This window comes from Miniopterus natalensis, chromosome 11 (assembly GCF_054644295.1).
Source record: "Miniopterus natalensis isolate mMinNat1 chromosome 11, mMinNat1.hap1, whole genome shotgun sequence".
In the NCBI taxonomy this organism is placed as follows: Eukaryota; Metazoa; Chordata; class Mammalia; order Chiroptera; family Miniopteridae; genus Miniopterus; species Miniopterus natalensis.
This window is the reverse complement of record NC_142091.1, coordinates 58,071,424-58,088,758: the sequence shown is the minus strand read 5'-3', so window position 1 is coordinate 58,088,758 and position 17,335 is coordinate 58,071,424. Positions and strand designations below refer to the sequence as shown.

General features: G+C 42.5%; 1 protein-coding gene across 2 annotated transcripts in view; it reads left to right on the top strand.

Annotated features, from left to right (window-relative positions):
* Nucleotides 1-5,551, top strand: part of MPPED2 (metallophosphoesterase domain containing 2) — a 163,886-nt gene extending 158,335 nt beyond the window's left edge. For both annotated transcript variants that reach the window (XM_087821796.1, XM_016206168.2), the window contains exons 6-7: nt 1,432-1,545; nt 4,146-5,551. In XM_087821796.1, coding sequence (XP_087677922.1) covers nt 1,432-1,545; nt 4,146-4,264 — 233 coding nt within the window. In that variant the 3' untranslated portion in view covers nt 4,265-5,551. The remainder of the gene's footprint in view (nt 1-1,431; nt 1,546-4,145) is intronic.
* Nucleotides 5,552-17,335: the final 11,784 nt, after the last annotated feature.

The following is a 17,335-nucleotide window of genomic DNA, read 5'->3' as shown; positions in this document are numbered from 1 at the left end:
AAGCAAGTGGTAATAACAGTAAGTCTGAATTCTAGCCACCAAAGGATTCAGATGTCCTCACGAGGGAAGCTACCCTCTCTTTGTAGCAAAGCTGAAATGTCCAGGGAGCTGTGCATAGAGCAGAGTAAGATCTGGAGTTCCAAAATGAAAACTCAGGTGGAGTTTCATAAGGTAAAGCTGAACCTCAGTCAGTACAGCTATTGGGACTCTTGTGAAAATGCCGCCTTGGGAGGTGGGAGTGGGGGCTGGGGATTGGCCTTGAAGTTTCTCCTGGGAAGGGAAGCCACCACGCCATGGGACTTTATTATTATGATGTGAGCAAGATGCTTTCTCTGGTGATTGTATACGAAATGAGATATTTACCCCTTCAAGAAAAAGCACATCCAGAGGGAACAGAGAATATGCCAATTACTGTGAACTAAGGATTTTTTCCCTCTAACAAAGTTTTAAAAATGCTGGTTGGGTTTTTATAGGGCCCCCACTTTCTGATGTTCTTCCTCCCAGACTCTGGCCATTCCCCACACTCCAGCCAACATGTCTTTAAAGAGATGCTAAATCTCTCCAGTCTCGCCAAAGTGGAATAGACTCGTCCTGTCCCTTTCTGCCTGATCACTTCTCTATAACAGGAATCACCTCATGGAGCTATGGAATGGGTTCCCACTGACTATGACTTAGCCTTTTGTCCCACCTGCCTTCTTTACGCCCCGTCCTGCTGAGTCACTTGGACCATAATCATTCAGACAGCTAACTTTTGCTATAATTGATGTCAGTTTTTATGGATTTTCTGCATTAAGTGTAGAACTAAGTGACTTTTACATAGCCCCAGCTTTCTACATGTCACCGCGAGGTCACTGTTGCTGCCTGTCGCTAGAGAGGAGACTAGAGGAGGAAGTTGGCATCCCCAAGCTTTGGTCATCAGCAACCTCCAAGGGTTAAAAGTTGGTGATCTAAAGAGAGCAAGGTATCTTGTGGCCAGTTGGCAGGCAGCTCTTCCCAAACTGTCTTTGAATTATCTTGGAAGTAAACTGCTATTAGGAAAGTATAATAAAAAAAGAAAGGAACTGAATCAGGGGAGGAAGAGACATTATGGGACTGCCGGGAATAAATGTCACTGGGCCCATGAAGAAGATTTGAAACCCGTGGCTAAGTAAATCAAAGCCCTCACAGAAAGAAAGAAAAAAAAAAAAAAGGTTAATTAACAGGAAGAAAAAAAATGGAAACCAAAAAAAAAAAAAAAAATTCTTTTCAAGAACCTAAAGAAGACAAAGTGACGAGTGAGAAGTTCCTTAAAAGCCATTGTGAGCTTTAATGGAGAGGCTAGGATTACAGATAATGTAATAAACCTTCCGTGAGTTATGGCTTCCTGAAAGTCTAAATGAAACCTTACCTGAAGAAAGAAAATTAAGAGTATTGATTGCATTTTGCCCTTAGGTTTTCGAGACTGGGTTCCAAAGGAGCTTCAGAGAGTGGGCTGCGTGGAGCTTTTAAACACAGTCCAGAGGCGAGTCCGACCCAAGCTGCACGTGTTTGGTGGAATTCATGAAGGTAAGACCAGAAGAAAGGAGCTCAGGACATGTTGTGTCGTTAGCCATGATCCCGTGCCACAGTGGGGACCTTGGCTGCACTGGGAGTCACTGGAGCAATAATTTTCAAACTCTTCCTAGCAGCAGAACCCTCAGATAAAATATTAGGAGAAACACCTGCATATAAAGCTGATAAATATTTTATAGGAGCTGCTCTCTTTTAAACAGAGTAGAAGCCAGGCCTGACCCACCTTGTAGAAAACCCAGCACTCCCCCCGGGCAGCCTCTGGAATTTCAGGGCTCTGATGAGGAATGTTTGATAACCACTGTGGTAGGACAGCCGTGAAGTAATAAAGGACAAATTCCCTCTTTGAGTGTTGGAAGAAACGGCCTGGATTTTAGACTAAATAACTCCTGTGGCCTCTTCCTACCTCTAAATGTGCTTCATGTAGAATGCACACAGAGACCCAGGAAGACAAGACAGTCTTCAAAAAATAACTTTGGACGTGCAGCGAAAGCCATGTAACAGAAGTGGCAGGAACCAGTAACCTCAGAAAACCATTTCAGACTTCTCAGAAGTCATCAGCGCTATTAGCTCCGGCTGAGGTTAAACAGAATAATTAAATCCACCCTAAATGGGAACTGGTCCAGTTGCCGTTTTCTGCCTTTCCGAGTAAGCTGGAGTCAAGTTCACAGAACCTGGAAGTCTCCCAGGAACCTTCAGGGTTCTAGGTTGGTCTGCCCTCCCTTTTGCAAACCGGGGGAACCGGGCCTTCGGACAGAACCAGAGCCCTCTTTCAGCCGGCCTTTGATTTTCTGGCCCCGCCGGACTCTCCCAGTTACACACGTTTGTGTGCAGTGGGTGTGTGTATGTAGGCAGACACATATCCTCTCCGTGTCCTGCTTATAGCTGCTCCTTAAGGTTATTTATGAGTCTGCATTTGAGGTGTTTAGGTCTATGTGACCAATGAAAAAAACAACAAAAACAGAAAAACCAAGTTTGCTTTTCAAAGTCCACAAATCCAGTGGCTTCCTGGTTTAGGCAGGTAATAGAGAACATACTGGCAATCATCCTACTGAGGCCAGAAAAAGTAAGTGAGCTCCAAGTGCAGGCTCCAGTTAAGGGGATGGAAAGCAGGGGTGCAGCTCCCCGAGAGCGGATGTCACCCTACCCTGACTGAGCTGTGTTCCCTGAAAAGGAGGGCACTTCTCTAAGGCCTGATGCATGATTCAGGGGTAAGAGGAATGGGCGCTCATGTCTAAACAGCATTTCTAGGGGCAGTTATCAGGTTTAAATTCCTGCAGCATGCCTATGGGTTTGCATTTCATCTTTTTTTTTTTAATCATTAATTAGCTTTAAACTAGCCAGACAATTGGGGAATTCCACTGAAGTCCCAAAATAATAAACTTGCTTAAAAGGGAGGAGATCATATTCAAATAAACTGGTCTCGATTTTATTCGCCTGACAGCTGAAGAGGGCAGAGAGAGGGCAAATGCCAGCCTCCTGATGGAGAGCGATAACAAGGCTTTCTGACCCCAGAACTAAACAGGGCGAGTTTTAAATGCCTCTTTTCTTTTCTTAAGAGATTTTTCCATTGACCCTCATTAAGCTCTCCGCAGGCTTACTTGGAGAAATTTTAGCAGTTTGAAAGGGGGGGAAAAACCCTTATCAGTTATTTCTGTAAGTCCTGGTAATTTCATTTTTTTCACAGGCATATTTTTCTGTGCCCTAGAGCTTGATACCAGCATAGAATTACAAACTTAATTGCAGAGGCTATAAGGCAAACAAGGTATCCAGGGAAATGTGCAAATTTGCAAACATGCTGAAAATTTCAATGTATTAAAAATTATAAAAGGATCGTACAGACCAAAGACCCAGAGAAACTTTCTTAGCTTTCTTCCAGTAGGTCACAAGAGATTTATACTGCATGTGGGAAGTGTTTTTTGCTTGATTCAGTGTCCAGGTAGGCTTAGGAAGCAGTGTCCTATGGCGATCTTTCTCCAAGTCACTAGGACGTCTGATTACTTGACTTTTTTGAAAGAAATGGAACTCAGGATGAAAGCCACACAATTTAAGTAAGAGGAGAGCACTTACGGTGTCCTTTCACTGCGGCAGTTTAGATGGTATTTCACAGATAGGGAAGCTGAGCAGCCCCCTCTCCCAGCTCCCAATGCAACTCCTCTTCTTGCTCATGCGTCTGGAAGTCTTCTTGGGGCTTGGATGTGTGTCCCTGAGTTTATGTTACTCACTCTCTCCCCTAGAACTCAATAGTTAACACAGGTGCTTTGAAATGAAAATCACATTTTAAAAAAAGGGCATATTTTTTATATATATATTCTCCCTAGTAAAGACACTTTACGGCCTTTCTCTGACAGATCCAGTATTTAAATACGGACAAAAGAATCCCTTCTCTTTGAAGTAGAGGATTCTCCTTTTAAAGAAAGTAGAATAAAATCGAGAGCTGCTTCTCAAAGCTGTTATACCTGGGAGGCTCCGCTGAATTTCATCTCCCTGCCCACTGGCAAAGACTTGCTTGTTTGTTTTCCTTGCCTGATGGCCCCGCATCGAGTCGCTGTTATTTGTATGTTTTACAGTAAGCGTGACACTCTCTCCCCCCACAGGTTACGGCATCATGACCGACGGTTACACCACCTACATCAACGCCTCCACGTGTACAGTCAGCTTTCAACCGACCAACCCTCCAATTATATTTGACCTTCCGAACCCACAGGGTTCCTGAAGCTCGGAATGCCCAGTGTGAGGGAAGGTCTATAAACTGCCATTTTTTCTAATTATAAATTTACATTCTCTGACTTGTTGATTTCCAAATTCTGTGAGTTCTTTTTGTAAATTGCTGGAACAAGAAAAAAAAAAATGATGCTAGAGGTTGTGCTTCTTTATTATTATTATTATTATTATTTTTTAAATGGGGTATCCATTTGAAATCAGAGGAGCATTGTGAATTTGTAAAATGACTTCTGTTTTCTCGAAGGCCACGCCATTGTAAATTGTTAGTGTTCGCCAAATGACAGCCAAGCTTTCTTTCTAAAAGGTAATAAAAGTCTTATTTTAATATGCTTTAAGCTGGAAGAAAAAAGAAAGAAAAAAAAAGAAACAGGTAGGCAGTGTTTTAAAAACCAACCGGATTTGCACAACTGTTGAAGAGTATTGTTTGAACTGTTTTATTTTTTGATGTTTTGTTGTTGTTTTCTTGGTCATGCTTCTGTTCTGCAGGTGGGGCCCCGATTGATGGGAATCTTCTCAACAGGAGTCGGCAAGGAGCAAGACTTCCCTTCACACTCTCACTCTAAAGAAAGTTGTGTCAAGGGGAAGAAAGCGGCCCTCATTTAAAGGATGGCTTAGCTAGTGAGATCCACACTGTGGTTATTATACAAGGTCTCATTGTTTGTTTGTTTCTTTTAAATTATTTTAGCTTTAAAAATAAGGAAATGGAATCTGTCAAGAGCAGGTATTTCATGCAGTAAAAAAAAAAAAAAAATGAGTGTGCAAACTCCTTTTTGATATGGGTTTATATATATAAGTATTTTTTGTGTATTATGACTAAGTTAGGAGTTTAATATTGCCAAGGACAGTAGAGCTGCAAGGGGATGCTGTATAGCTGGGCATCCGAAGTCCGAGGGAGCTCACACATTTTCTCAGAACTCAAGATCTTAAAGAGCTTGAGTCAAATCTAGGTACAGTTACAGGTGTGTATAGACTTAAATGGATGCGATGGAAGCGAACTAAAATAAGGCTTAGTTGTCCTTTATATTTAAATACCCTGAATTGTCTTCTTTCTCCCTCTCCCTCCCCCCATTTTGCACTGTGTGTCGATGCAATCTTCGCTAGCACAAAATATTGTCGCTAATAGTCATTTCTGTTTTCCCATTGTAAATGCTGTTGAGCTTTATTCTATTTTATGTTACCTTGTTAATGAAATTTAGGAAAGCAGTTGTTTCTTTAAATTTATTGTGATATTCTATATCTAGCGGCCTTTATATGCAAATAAAATTGCAAGATTTTTAAATCCGTGCTGTTTGGAGGGTTGGCTGGTGGGGGGATGGTGAATGCGCCCTGTGGAAGGCTTTGGGGGGGGTGCTATTCATATGCAACATCAGTACTCCCTTTCAAAGGAATTAAAATCAGTGACATTTTTTCTAATTTTCAATAAATTTTTATTACCCACCATTCACAGGCTGGCAGGTGGATCGATAAGGCACTCAGTGTACTCTCTCCTTCCATCACGCTGTCATCTATCTTGCCATAGATTTCAGAGGGTGAAGATTTCGCTTTGGCCACTGTCATTTCTATAGGAGCAGAGTGACTGTGCAGTGGAGGCTGGAGGCTCCACTGTGCACCGAGTGGTCCTGAGAAAGAGAACCAGTGGGTGACAGAGTAACCACTGCACATTCCCGTTTGTCCCCAGGAGCAGTTATCACGCCCCCTCCCCATTTTTTTAATGATGTGTGCCATTAAAATGCTGTGGCAGGCGGGAGGCGCAGGCGGTGAGGAGGGGAAAACTATGCATGTCTCTTTTATTTTCTCTGGAAGAGCCATTGAAGAAGAGCAGCATGATCTTGAATCTGCAACATAGCCCGAGAGTTTATGTTCCGGTGCCTGTCGAGCTGCATTCACCCACACCTTCCTGCCTTCCTCCCCACTGGAGATTCTTTGGCAGTAATTCCAGAAAGAAATTCTTTTCTTTTTTTTAATACATCTTTATTGATTTCACAGAGAGGAAGGGAGAGGGAGAGAGAGAGAGAAACATCAATGATGAGAGAGTCATTGATCTGCTGCCTCCTGCACGCCCTCGACTGGGGTTCGAGCCCGCAACCCGGGCATGTGCCCTGACCGGGAATCAAACCATGATCTCCTGGATCCTAGGTTGGTGCCCGCTGAGCCATGCCCAGCTGGACTTCAATACCAGCAGAACAGAAAGAATGTCCTAGGCCAGAATTCCAGCTCGGACTCACATAGAATCATATCATAGTTGTCTCAGCTCCACCCAGAGCCTGTGCTGACCACTTTATCTGAGCTGAGCGAACGCTCCAGCTCCCCAATCAGAGGCGGTCCACTACCGTAGTAAATAGCTAAGATGCACTGGAAGCAGCCAGCCCTCCTCTGACCTGCTCCAGCTGCAGAAGAGGGTGCTGACTTCAGGCCCATTCCTAAGGAGCTGGAGTGAGAGGTGGACTGAGTGGATATTTCACCCAGTCACTGCACCGAGGAGCTCTGCACAGGCTTCTGGAAAAACAGGCTCTCCAGAAACAGGTGGCTGATCATGATGACAAGTGTGCATGCACAACCCTTGAAAGCACGCCTGGACACAAACTAATTAAGCTTAACACTTACTAAAATTGCTTTTCATTGTGTGGGGGCAGGAAGCGGCCCAGCCTGCAGAATCTCCAGGGTAGACTGGCTCAGGGACAGCGTTCCCTTCAGCCGCTCCAGGTTCTCCATCTACTTCCCAGGCGTGAACTGCCTCCAGCGGGCCACAGTGACTGTCCAGAGGCCCAACGCGCTCTCCACTGAGCCTTAGCACAAGGAAACATTTGAAACAGCTTTTACAGATTGGACACTTTCTCCCTTTCCATTACCAGGCACTCTGCTGAGCAGGCTTCACATTTTGTTTCTAATACAAAACCCTGGGAGAGGTTACGTAAGCCTCCCTTTATAGATGGAAACTAAGGCTCCAAGAGTTGAATACGTTTCCCTAGGAAGATAGAAGGTTCAAAACCAGGTCTGCCTGTCTCCATGACTCATGCCCTTTGCATCGCCCTGGCCCGGGAGCAGAAATCAGAGCTGATATAACACTGATGTGGGCCTGGGGACGTTTCCTATCCCTCACGGAGCTGCTGCAGCACCAGCAACACAACTTTGTGACAGCCTCACGCCAGCCACCCCTCTGCCTGCAGCACGGTGGGTGAGAGCCCAGAGCCCGGGGCCAGGTGCCTGGGAGTCCTGGCTCCACCTCCAGCTAGCACTGTGCTGCCTTTGACCAGGTACGCAGCGTCTCGGGGGTGACGCTGAGGTGGTTGTAACTTGTTATATGAGTTAATATTTGGAGATCACTGCCCAGCATCCAGGGAGTGGTGCATGTGTGTGTGTTAAACGAGGTCCCCCAAGCAGCCTGCAGATCCTCCAGCAGGACCTGTCTGTTGACTCCTCGCCCTCAAGAGCACTGTGGCCTTATTTCTGAGAAAATGTGTTTGTTTGCATTCTTTGGAAAGGGCACCGAACCTCTCTTCATGAGAATATGAAGAACCCCAAGGGCATTTGCAAGAGGCAGATAAGAGGGCCTGACTTTTCGGTTTGGGTATCATATTTTGCCAAATCCCTTCTAATCTCCTAATAGGAAGAGGCCTGCCCTCTTTCATGTTGCTTTAAATGGCACCCTTGGATCTCAGCATCTCTGTCGTCTTGGAGCCTTTACCTACCATCTCACCATCTCCTTCAAGCTCAATTAGTGAATTTTACTTCCTACATTTTTCTCCCAATCCCCTTTTGTCTTATAAAGACGTTGGGTGCTGGGGGGTTGCTGAAATCCCCTTAAGAGGCAGGTTACTGCTATTCTGACAGGTGGCCAGCGTTAAGCCTGCCGTCATCTCCATCACTTAAGTAAATAAATACCGTGACCCAGGTCTTAAGTAGGGAGAAACAGAAGCTTGGAGGATTTGAGATTTATCAGTTGCAGATAAAACACTTGCTGTGCCCAGAATAATGCTCCCCTCCCCCAACCCTTGTCCAGCAGGAAAATGCTGCTTCGAGGGAGTTAACATCCATATATTATTTTGATTTCCCAGTATCTTTTCATGCGCTATTCTCACTTTCCTAAAAGTTTTAGGTACCTCATGTTTAATTACTAAACCAAAGTGAATTAAGGTGTGCTTTGTTTTGAGAATTTGACCCTGAGCTGCGGCACTTGGGAAGCACTGCTCAGGGGGCCCATGTGTTGAGGGTTCCCGGACCCAACAGTCTTTCCTCCTCTGAGTCTTAATGGGTGGTGTCACAGGAGGCTTCAGGCTCATTTCTGCGTGTCAACTTCTTAATGCAAAACCTTTTTTCTCCTGCTTCTTAGTGAAGTAGCAGGATTACTGCATGCGTGCCCACTCTCTAGCATGGCTCTTCCAGAAGTTCAGAGCTACTCTCTTCCTTTTGAAGATGTTACCTCTACCTCTCTGCTCCTATCCTGCCTTTCCATGGATGAGCAAACCACAATGATTCAAAGGCCTCTCTGAGAAGCCTCCCTCTTTCCAGGTGCCATATAAAGTTGACCTCTGCAGCTCATAAGACGTTCAGAGAGGGTCAGTGGCACCACCGTGGTCACACAGCAAATCAGAGAGAGCCCTGCCTTGGCAGTTTTGAGTATGAACTGCTTTTCCAGCTTGTTATTCAGGATAATTGGATGGAAAGATCAGTTTGGCCAGACATAATGTGATTTTATAGGAGAGAATGAGTCACTTATCGGTGGCTTGTTATTATTAAGCCAAATTATTTGAAAGAAACCTTGGAATCTGCCTTCTGAGTGTTTCCAGGAGGGCTCCCTTTCTTTCTCTTCAACTAGTCCGTCTACAACAACTCATGGGCACCCAGCTCCTCCTCCTGAATGAGAGGTGGATGCATGTTTCCTGCCGTGCCTAGCTCTGAATGTGGACAGCTCTTCATCATGTGTTTAACATGCACATGTATGTCCGGTCTGAAAGACATTGGGTGTGGTAAGAGCCCCCAACGTTGGAAGCAGGTGTGCTTGTTTTCAAATCCCAGTTATGCCATCTGGATACCCTGGATGTGCTGCTTTGCTTCTCTCGGCCCCTGACTCCACACCTGTGTAGTGGGAATAATTCCTACCCCACAATAGATGTCCGAGTTGATGTGATAATACCGATAAGGTCCTGGGCCCACTGAGCTATAAAATGAATGGAAGATTTTATTATTTTGTCAATCATAATATCTTAAAGAAAAAATGGCAAAAATAAACCTTTAGCTTAATTTTTTATGTTAGAGTCCCTCACAAAAGAAAGTGAATTCCTCGAACTGGACTGAGTCAGGGTAATGGTGCTACAAACTCAAGCCAAACATAAATTGAGCTCTTTAAATTCCTGTCTCTCTTTCTCTCTCTCTCTGAACTACCTGACAAAACATTTGTGGTGGGTTCTTCTCGACTCCTTCTCGTTTCCTTCCTGAATTAGGGATGCCTTACAAGACAAAGATCTTGAGGTAAATGGCCTTTTATATCCGAGAGCATCTATATCTGGGTAATGGTGAGAGTGAGAAATGCATTTCCATTAGGAAGCACAGCCACAGCGGTGCTAAAAGCACGGGCAGACTAAACACACGAAGGCAGAGAGCCTGCTCCCATCAATCAGCTTTGATTTTTATGAAGCCACAGTTACCATGAGGTGCATCCGTATGCTCTCAGCGCCCGCTTACCAAGGGAAAGGGCCTGTGATTTCATAGCCCATTTCTGCCCTGACCTGAGTGGATGACCTTGGGAATAGGTTGAGCTTTGCAGTAGAAGTTCCTGAAATAGCAAATGACTTGGAACCCAATGCTCCATGCTTGGGCTCACTAACATGCCCCTTCACACACCAGCTATAATGCTTAGTTAACAGCACTTAATCTTAAAGGGACTCCTGGTTCCTAGGAGCCTTCCCTGAATTCCCCTACCCAGAACAGCAGCCTTTGGGGCTCCCCTAGCCCCTGTTCCCCATTACTTCCACCTGCACCAGGTTCTGATTGTTGCTTGTGTGCCTGAGCTCCCCGAGGTCAGGAGCCACGTCTCCTGTCTCTGCGCTCCCAGTATCTAGGTCTGAAGAAGTGCTTTCTGAATGAATTAATCAGCGTTTGCCAGATAATAACCAGGTATGTGAGAAAGAGAGAAGTTTATCACAGATGAAATCAACAAATATTTACTGAATATTATAAGCCCGGGGCTGTGCTAATAAGCTTTATTTGGAAGACCCAGATTTTGCCAAGAAAGGTTCATATAACTTGGTGAAGAAAATGAGATCTTGACACAGAAAGTTAAACAGCAGTAAGAGATATTTAAATAATAGTTCAAGAGAGCAAGAAAAGAAAGTTGGGGTCTGTGATACACCGGTTTCTCCAGCTATGGGAGTGGCCATCATCGTGTGGAAGTGCGGGCTGGGGGTGTAAGTCTCAGGCAAGGAGAGGCGGCTAACCCAGGAAAGGGAGCCTGAGTGAGCATGATAACGTCAATCCACGCAGCTTCATTCCTGCAGGAGGAAAACTGGTCTGGCCAGTGGCAATTTCAAGTGTGTCACGTAGCTGGTTTGTTTTCTTAATTTACTCTATGAAATGGTTTCCTCTAATGGCATGCCATTGACGAAATGCACCATAATGTCTCCATCCATCACCTCCAAATGCTTTTGCATGCATCAGTTGTTGACTTGTTTTCTCCCATTCAGCACATAAATGAGAGGAATGATTTATCCAAGGCCACCAGTTACTCTTATGTGGAATCTGAAATAGCTCCCTGGAGAAACACTGCCCGGAGCACATGTTTCTTTATGCTGTTCTGAACCTGTATGGAAGGGTGACTTTGGCCTGGGCTGCACTGATATCCTGTTGACCAGTGTTTCCTGGGGAGTTGGTCCAGTTGCCCACTGTGGTCTGTAGCTCTCAGATACAAGAGCTTGTACTCCTGTGGGTATGGCTGTCAAGGTTGGATTATGAGGTGTGGAAACCAGGGTTTTGGACTTTGGTGCTGTGCGTGGGCATTTGAACAAGCAGTGAGATTCCCTCATGAGCTTTCTTGAACTTACTATCACCAGGAACAGAAAGGGTGTTACATACAGGGTGCAATTTCCTCCTTTCTTTCAATTTGTCCCACTTTCTTGAGTTCCATCTCCCAGGCTAGAGATATCTGACCCCTCCACACTCAGCTTTGCAAAGATCAGTAGATCAGAAATGGAAGATAAATAGGAATATCAAAATAATTCTTATCTTCTAGAGGTTCCTTGAGAGAAGGCAGAGTCTGGCATTCTCTAAATAAGACCTCGTATTGATTCAATCACCAGAAGGGGCCCTCCACAAAGTTTTTATCTCATTAGATGATGATGATAATGAAGATAAAAGGTTTGAAGCATAAATAGTACAGAGATCCCAGAAACACAGTACTCCTATCTCTAGCACTAATTGTTGCAAGATTTGAAATACCATGTTTATCTTAGCTCTTATCTTTAAAAGTTGAAAAATTGGAGGGTTTTTTTACCTGAGAAAAGTTGTTAAAATCCATTTTATAGAAATAATAAAAATAATGATACTCATCACACTTTGTTTCTGCATTAAAGTATCTCTCATGAGAGAGAAAGAATGAATGGATGTGTTTGTGTCTATTTCAATGGTACTATGTCCAACATATAACAAATTAACCCTTTTCCTTCACTGGCTGTATTTCTAGGTACCAGTGGAATTGAAATAAGGCGTACAAAAGGATAAGAATTTTCCTTACATTCTTTTCTAAAGGGCCAAGTAACTAAGAAGTCTGGACCTAGTTATGACACCACTGGTTGCAGTGGAAGCAATATGTTGCTTTCATGTCTTAAGAATGGAATCCGTGTATTCTGAGAAGATTCAGAAACTATGGTAGATGGGCACTGCATTTCTCTCACATTTGTATTTAATAGATCATCTTCCCAAGAAGGGTGAGTTCTATGGGTACAATATTCAGGAACAGCCATAAAATAGATTTGAGTTCAGAGGTTGTGCAGAGAAATTTACTCAGTAAAAAGGTGAGGCTGGGGTCAGGGAATGAGACTAGGAAGGAGAGAAAGCAAAAGATCTAGGTCCAAAACTGAATGATTTCTCAGGTCAATAGGTGTGACTTCTGTATGTCTTTTGATCACTTACTTTCTCGAAACTATGAATTGATGAATTCACCTTCTCAGATAGCAGGACACCCTTGAGCAAAGAGGGCAAGTGGGTAGCCTGGTTGTTTCATTAATATGAAGTCTGCTGGCTTTTACAGAGGGCCAGGAAAGCTGGACTCTTCAGCACAATTTATATGTGATGGGTTTTTTCTAACAGAATCAACACAGTGGCACGTGGGAGACTGTTTTGTGACGATGTGACTCTTAAAGAAGGCTTTTCCCAAGAAATAAATTATGTATCTCCCGTGAAGTGACAATATGCAGGTTATTCCAGCTATTCTTGTGGATTCAGCAATATCCCATTTATCGATATGAGTATTTATATCCGTGCCAGCAGTTCTGTGGTTGCGGGTAGTATCTGCAGTGATCGCTGGGATGGCATGCTGAGGACATCACCTACTGCTTTTAAAGCTCGGCGTTCTCAAAGCTATTTAAAGAACCCCTTCATCACCACCCCTTTGGGCCAGTGTTAAAAGCAATTCAATAGAGGCATTCTCCGTTCACAACACGCCAAATAATTATTGCTGACTGCTGACCTAGAGGCCTTCTAGAGGGAGATGTATGTTGGGCACTTTTTTCTCTTACGTAGTTCTTTTCATATGAAAGTTTTATAAAATTATCATTGTCATTCTTCAGTTGACTCTATGTATAGTTCTTTTGTTTTGTTAGGAAATGTTTCTACTACTCACCTGAAGTCAAAAGATTCTGTTTTAGTCCGCATTTTGGGAATGAGGTTTGGCAGTGCGATGGCACACCCAGTAGAGTGTCTTTTCAGGTGTTTTTAGTGGCCAGTAACATGCACCTGGGGAACGTTAGATCGAAGTCAGGGATGCAAATCTGTACCTCTACAGTCATGCACCAGGTAACTAAATGTATCATGTGACCACTATGTGCCATGCATTCTACTTAGCATAAGACTCAGTCCAGAGCTGGGCCAAAGAGAGGCTCCAACCAAAGCCTTAACCGCAGTAGTCTAACCTGCAGCAGAGCAGATGAGCCTGTTTTCCTCCAAAGACAGTGCTACTCTGTTTGCTCCACCTGCTGTCCTGTAAAACACGGTCTCCGTCTTCTGTAGTGATTTTTGCAGACCATGGTTTATATTTCATAACTGTTACTTTTTGGCCATGCGGTGTATAAGCAGGAAAAGGTATCAGTAGATTCATTTTAAGAATGTTTGATGACAACTATCTTTTATTGGAAAAATAAATGAGTACAAGGCAAGTGACCCTTGGACCATGTAGTTAAGAGTGCACGCCTGTAAGCCAGAGAGGTCTGGCTAATGTTAAATCTCAGAAATTAATGTTTTAAGCCTTTTAAACTTTCATTGTTTGGATGATACATCTTAAAACAAGCTAATGAGTGCACAATCTATTCTTTAAGGATTTAGAACTTCTCTGACTAATGTTAACATTGACATCTGCAAAGCAATGTTGAAATGGACACCCAAATAATCAAGAATGAACTACATCTCCCATGGGCCAGGGCCTTGACTACTTTAAAGCTTTGGGGCAATTCCTGAAGTTTCCTATAGTTTTAAGATGTCTCTCTTTTCTTCCAAGTAGGTCAAAAAACTTCACAAATATGTCTCTTTAATCGCAGTAAAGAATTAACAACAAACTCAAGTCTTTAATAATTCTCTAGTACAGTGCTGTTTCAGGACTCCTTGTCAGGATGATATTATATGTTCATATATCTATATACATGTTTTATATATATATATATATATATATGTTTTTATAAATATAGAAAAGATATCAATATATCTGTTTAATAGATAGGTACCTGTTTTGTGTGTGATATATATATATATATATATATATATATATATATATATATATATTCACTTTTTAAATAAATTTTCTGTCCTATTTAAAAGCAATATCTTAAGGTTAGAGATTATGACCATAATTTGACATGCACAATTTAAAATCTTTAGCCAGCAGTTCAACTTTTTTTCTGAGACTATAGTGAGGTCCTCACTGCAAATGAAGCCTCCCTAATCTTCACCCATTGTCCATTTACACATGAGTAAATATGTTAAACTGTTCATAAAAATGATAAAAATAATTCTGAAGATAAATGCAAAATGAGTTTTACAAAGACACGAAACAGTGCATTACAGTCCACTCTGGGTAATGCCTGCCAACATTCCAGAGGCTGGAGATTTGATAAAATACCAATTTAAAGGATGGGAAGAAATGATTTCTTGAGTGAAGAATTCCATTTCCTAGGGAGGGGAGTCTAACTCTGGAGGAAAGGCGAAACATATAATTTTTTCTCACCTTTGTAATTCGGCAATTCCTAAGCTAATAAATTAGAGTAAATGGTTAGTCTGAGACATGGAGAAAATTGGATACGGCATGAAAAATTAACAACAGTGTTAATGAGAAAATGGTTGGCATCTAAGTCCTGTGCTTGAATTTAGTATGCAGGGTGATTAGGTCTTCATAAAGTTGTTTATTTAAAAAAAAGAGTATTTGATCTTTCTTTAATGTCTCCAGATCCTGCCAAGGTCAAAGAAGACAATCTCTGCTTTGTCACGTTACGTTCTGGTGTAAGGGTTGATGGTTTCCTGAAATTGTTATAGAAGAGCCGGCAGCCAGGGTGCATCAGACTCGTGTGTGTCACTGGGAGAGCATCTTTCACAAACAATTAGCTCTTTATAAGGCATGTGATAGTCCTCACATTTATCACGTATGTCCCATGCCTCCCAAATAAAAACACCATTTATAACCAACCAAAATTAATCTGGGCCCAACTGAAGCCAAGGAAGTCAACCCCTTGGTTCTTTGCAGGCAAGTTAACTCTTTCAAGTCTGATACATACCATTTTATGCTCTTTAGCGGGTGGACCTTTACCCATTTCTACTTCCAAAGAGTTCTTTCTGATATTAAAGAAAGTTTAAAATATCTCTCTTTCCCAGGGGATATTGGATTGCAAGGAACCAAAAGTTGCTCCAATTCACTCAAAAGAAAAGCTTTTTTATAGGATACAGACATAATAAATAGCAAGAAACAAGCAAGCCTGGGGAGGGAACAAACCAAGACTGTCCAGGTACCTCAGTAGCAATTGTTCATGGATCTTCTATCTGATGCTCAGTAAAAAAAAAAAAAAATCATTTGACCAACTTTTTCCTAGCCAATGAATTGGTACCCAGGTTATGTGTCCACCCCAATCTAATCAACAATAACCAGGTTCATGTAAGACCTAGAGTACCCACTTTTGGGAATGAGTGGAATAGGTTGTTGAGTTTAAGTCAGAGCAGTGTGCTGCTGAGGACAATTTCAGCCCTACCACCTTACTAATAAATAACTCATCCACGTGACCATGGAGATTGGCTGAAAAAATATAAGTAAATTGATGCATATCTCTCTCTTCTAGTGAAGGGGGAAAAAGCTGCAATAATTCATAGCGTTTGATGTACTGATAAAAATCAATAGTATCATGTTTCTTTGCAAGAATAATGACTTATTAAGAAATCCCCAGCCCAGTTTTCTTTGTTTCCTACAAATTGGAGCAATGAATTGGTCAAACTCAGGAATGAATTAGTCAAGCTAAGCTATGAAGTGCTTCTTAGAAGATGTTTGAACCTGCCCACATTAAACACCCATAATTGACTGATTTTTAACATGGGTAAGCTAGGTCACAGCTACATGGTTGAAAAGATGAATCTGAGACATAATGATGGTGAATAACTCAAGTTTTTAGTATCATGTTTGGAACATGGGATTTGGAGTCAAGCAGATTTAGTTCTGGACAGGATTCTACCACTCTCCAGCTGTGAGGTTTTGATCAAATTATTTAATCTCTTTGAACCTCAGTTCCCTCATCATTAAGAGAGATAACAGTATTGATCTCATAGGATTATTGAGAAAAGTCAGTGAGAAAATGAATGCAAAGAGCATAGTGCCTGGCACATGTGAGCTACCATTATCAAATAATTTATATATGCATGTCAATAGTTGCTTTATGACTTATCTCTCCTGTACTTTTCTACACTCTAAATTCTACTTTGCATGTGCATACATAATTATTTTAATTTTCAAAATAGACCAACATAAAAAGTACATTCAACAAATGATTGCTATGGAGATAATTCTATTCTGTGCACTCAAATTGAAATGTTAAGAAAAGAAAGAGTGGAAGCTGATCAGATGTAGGAAGCTGTGACTCTGAGCTTGCAAGTAAATCTGGGGTTTCCTTCAATAAATTTGGTTTCCTCCTTTGTCTCCTTGTTTTGAGCTTAAAAACAGAATTAAAAGGCACACATTCCAGACTAGCTCTGCAAAGCAAACCACCAGCTATTTGCAAGACTTAAATTTATGGGCACCCATAAAATGTATAGTTACGTACAAGCATAAGGAATAAGCAGTCTAGAGAATAAGAAATTTAATAAAAATTGCAGATTCACACAGCCAACTGCTAAAGGCTGGAATGGGGATATTCTCAGCAGTGGATGTGTGCTGCCAGTGAATGCTTAAATCGGTGCAGGTGGGGCATTCAAAAGACTTCTGAGGGGTCAAGTTGCTCCAGATACTTTGCAAGGTTATATTGTCCGCGAATGAATGATTTGCACAGGGGAGTCAGGACAGAGTGCTCTCTGAGTCCCAAGGATTCTCATGTGTTGTGACTAGCGAAACCCCCGAGGAGGAGGGTGGGTCAGCTCTGCAATCCAGAGCCCTGCTGGAACGCGCTGATCCTTAGAAGTAAGCGTCTCAGTATGATAAATACGAACTCCTCAAGCCCGTTAGGGAATGGAAATTTAAGAACCGGTTAGGTCAAAGATCAGGAAATTTATGACGATTATCTGCGGTTACAGTGTAGAGTGTTTGAGGATGGTTTAAGCCAAAGAGTCCAGTGCCTGTAAATCTTGAGTGATATTAATACCTCTGTGAGCGTGTGTGTATAACGTTTCTGAA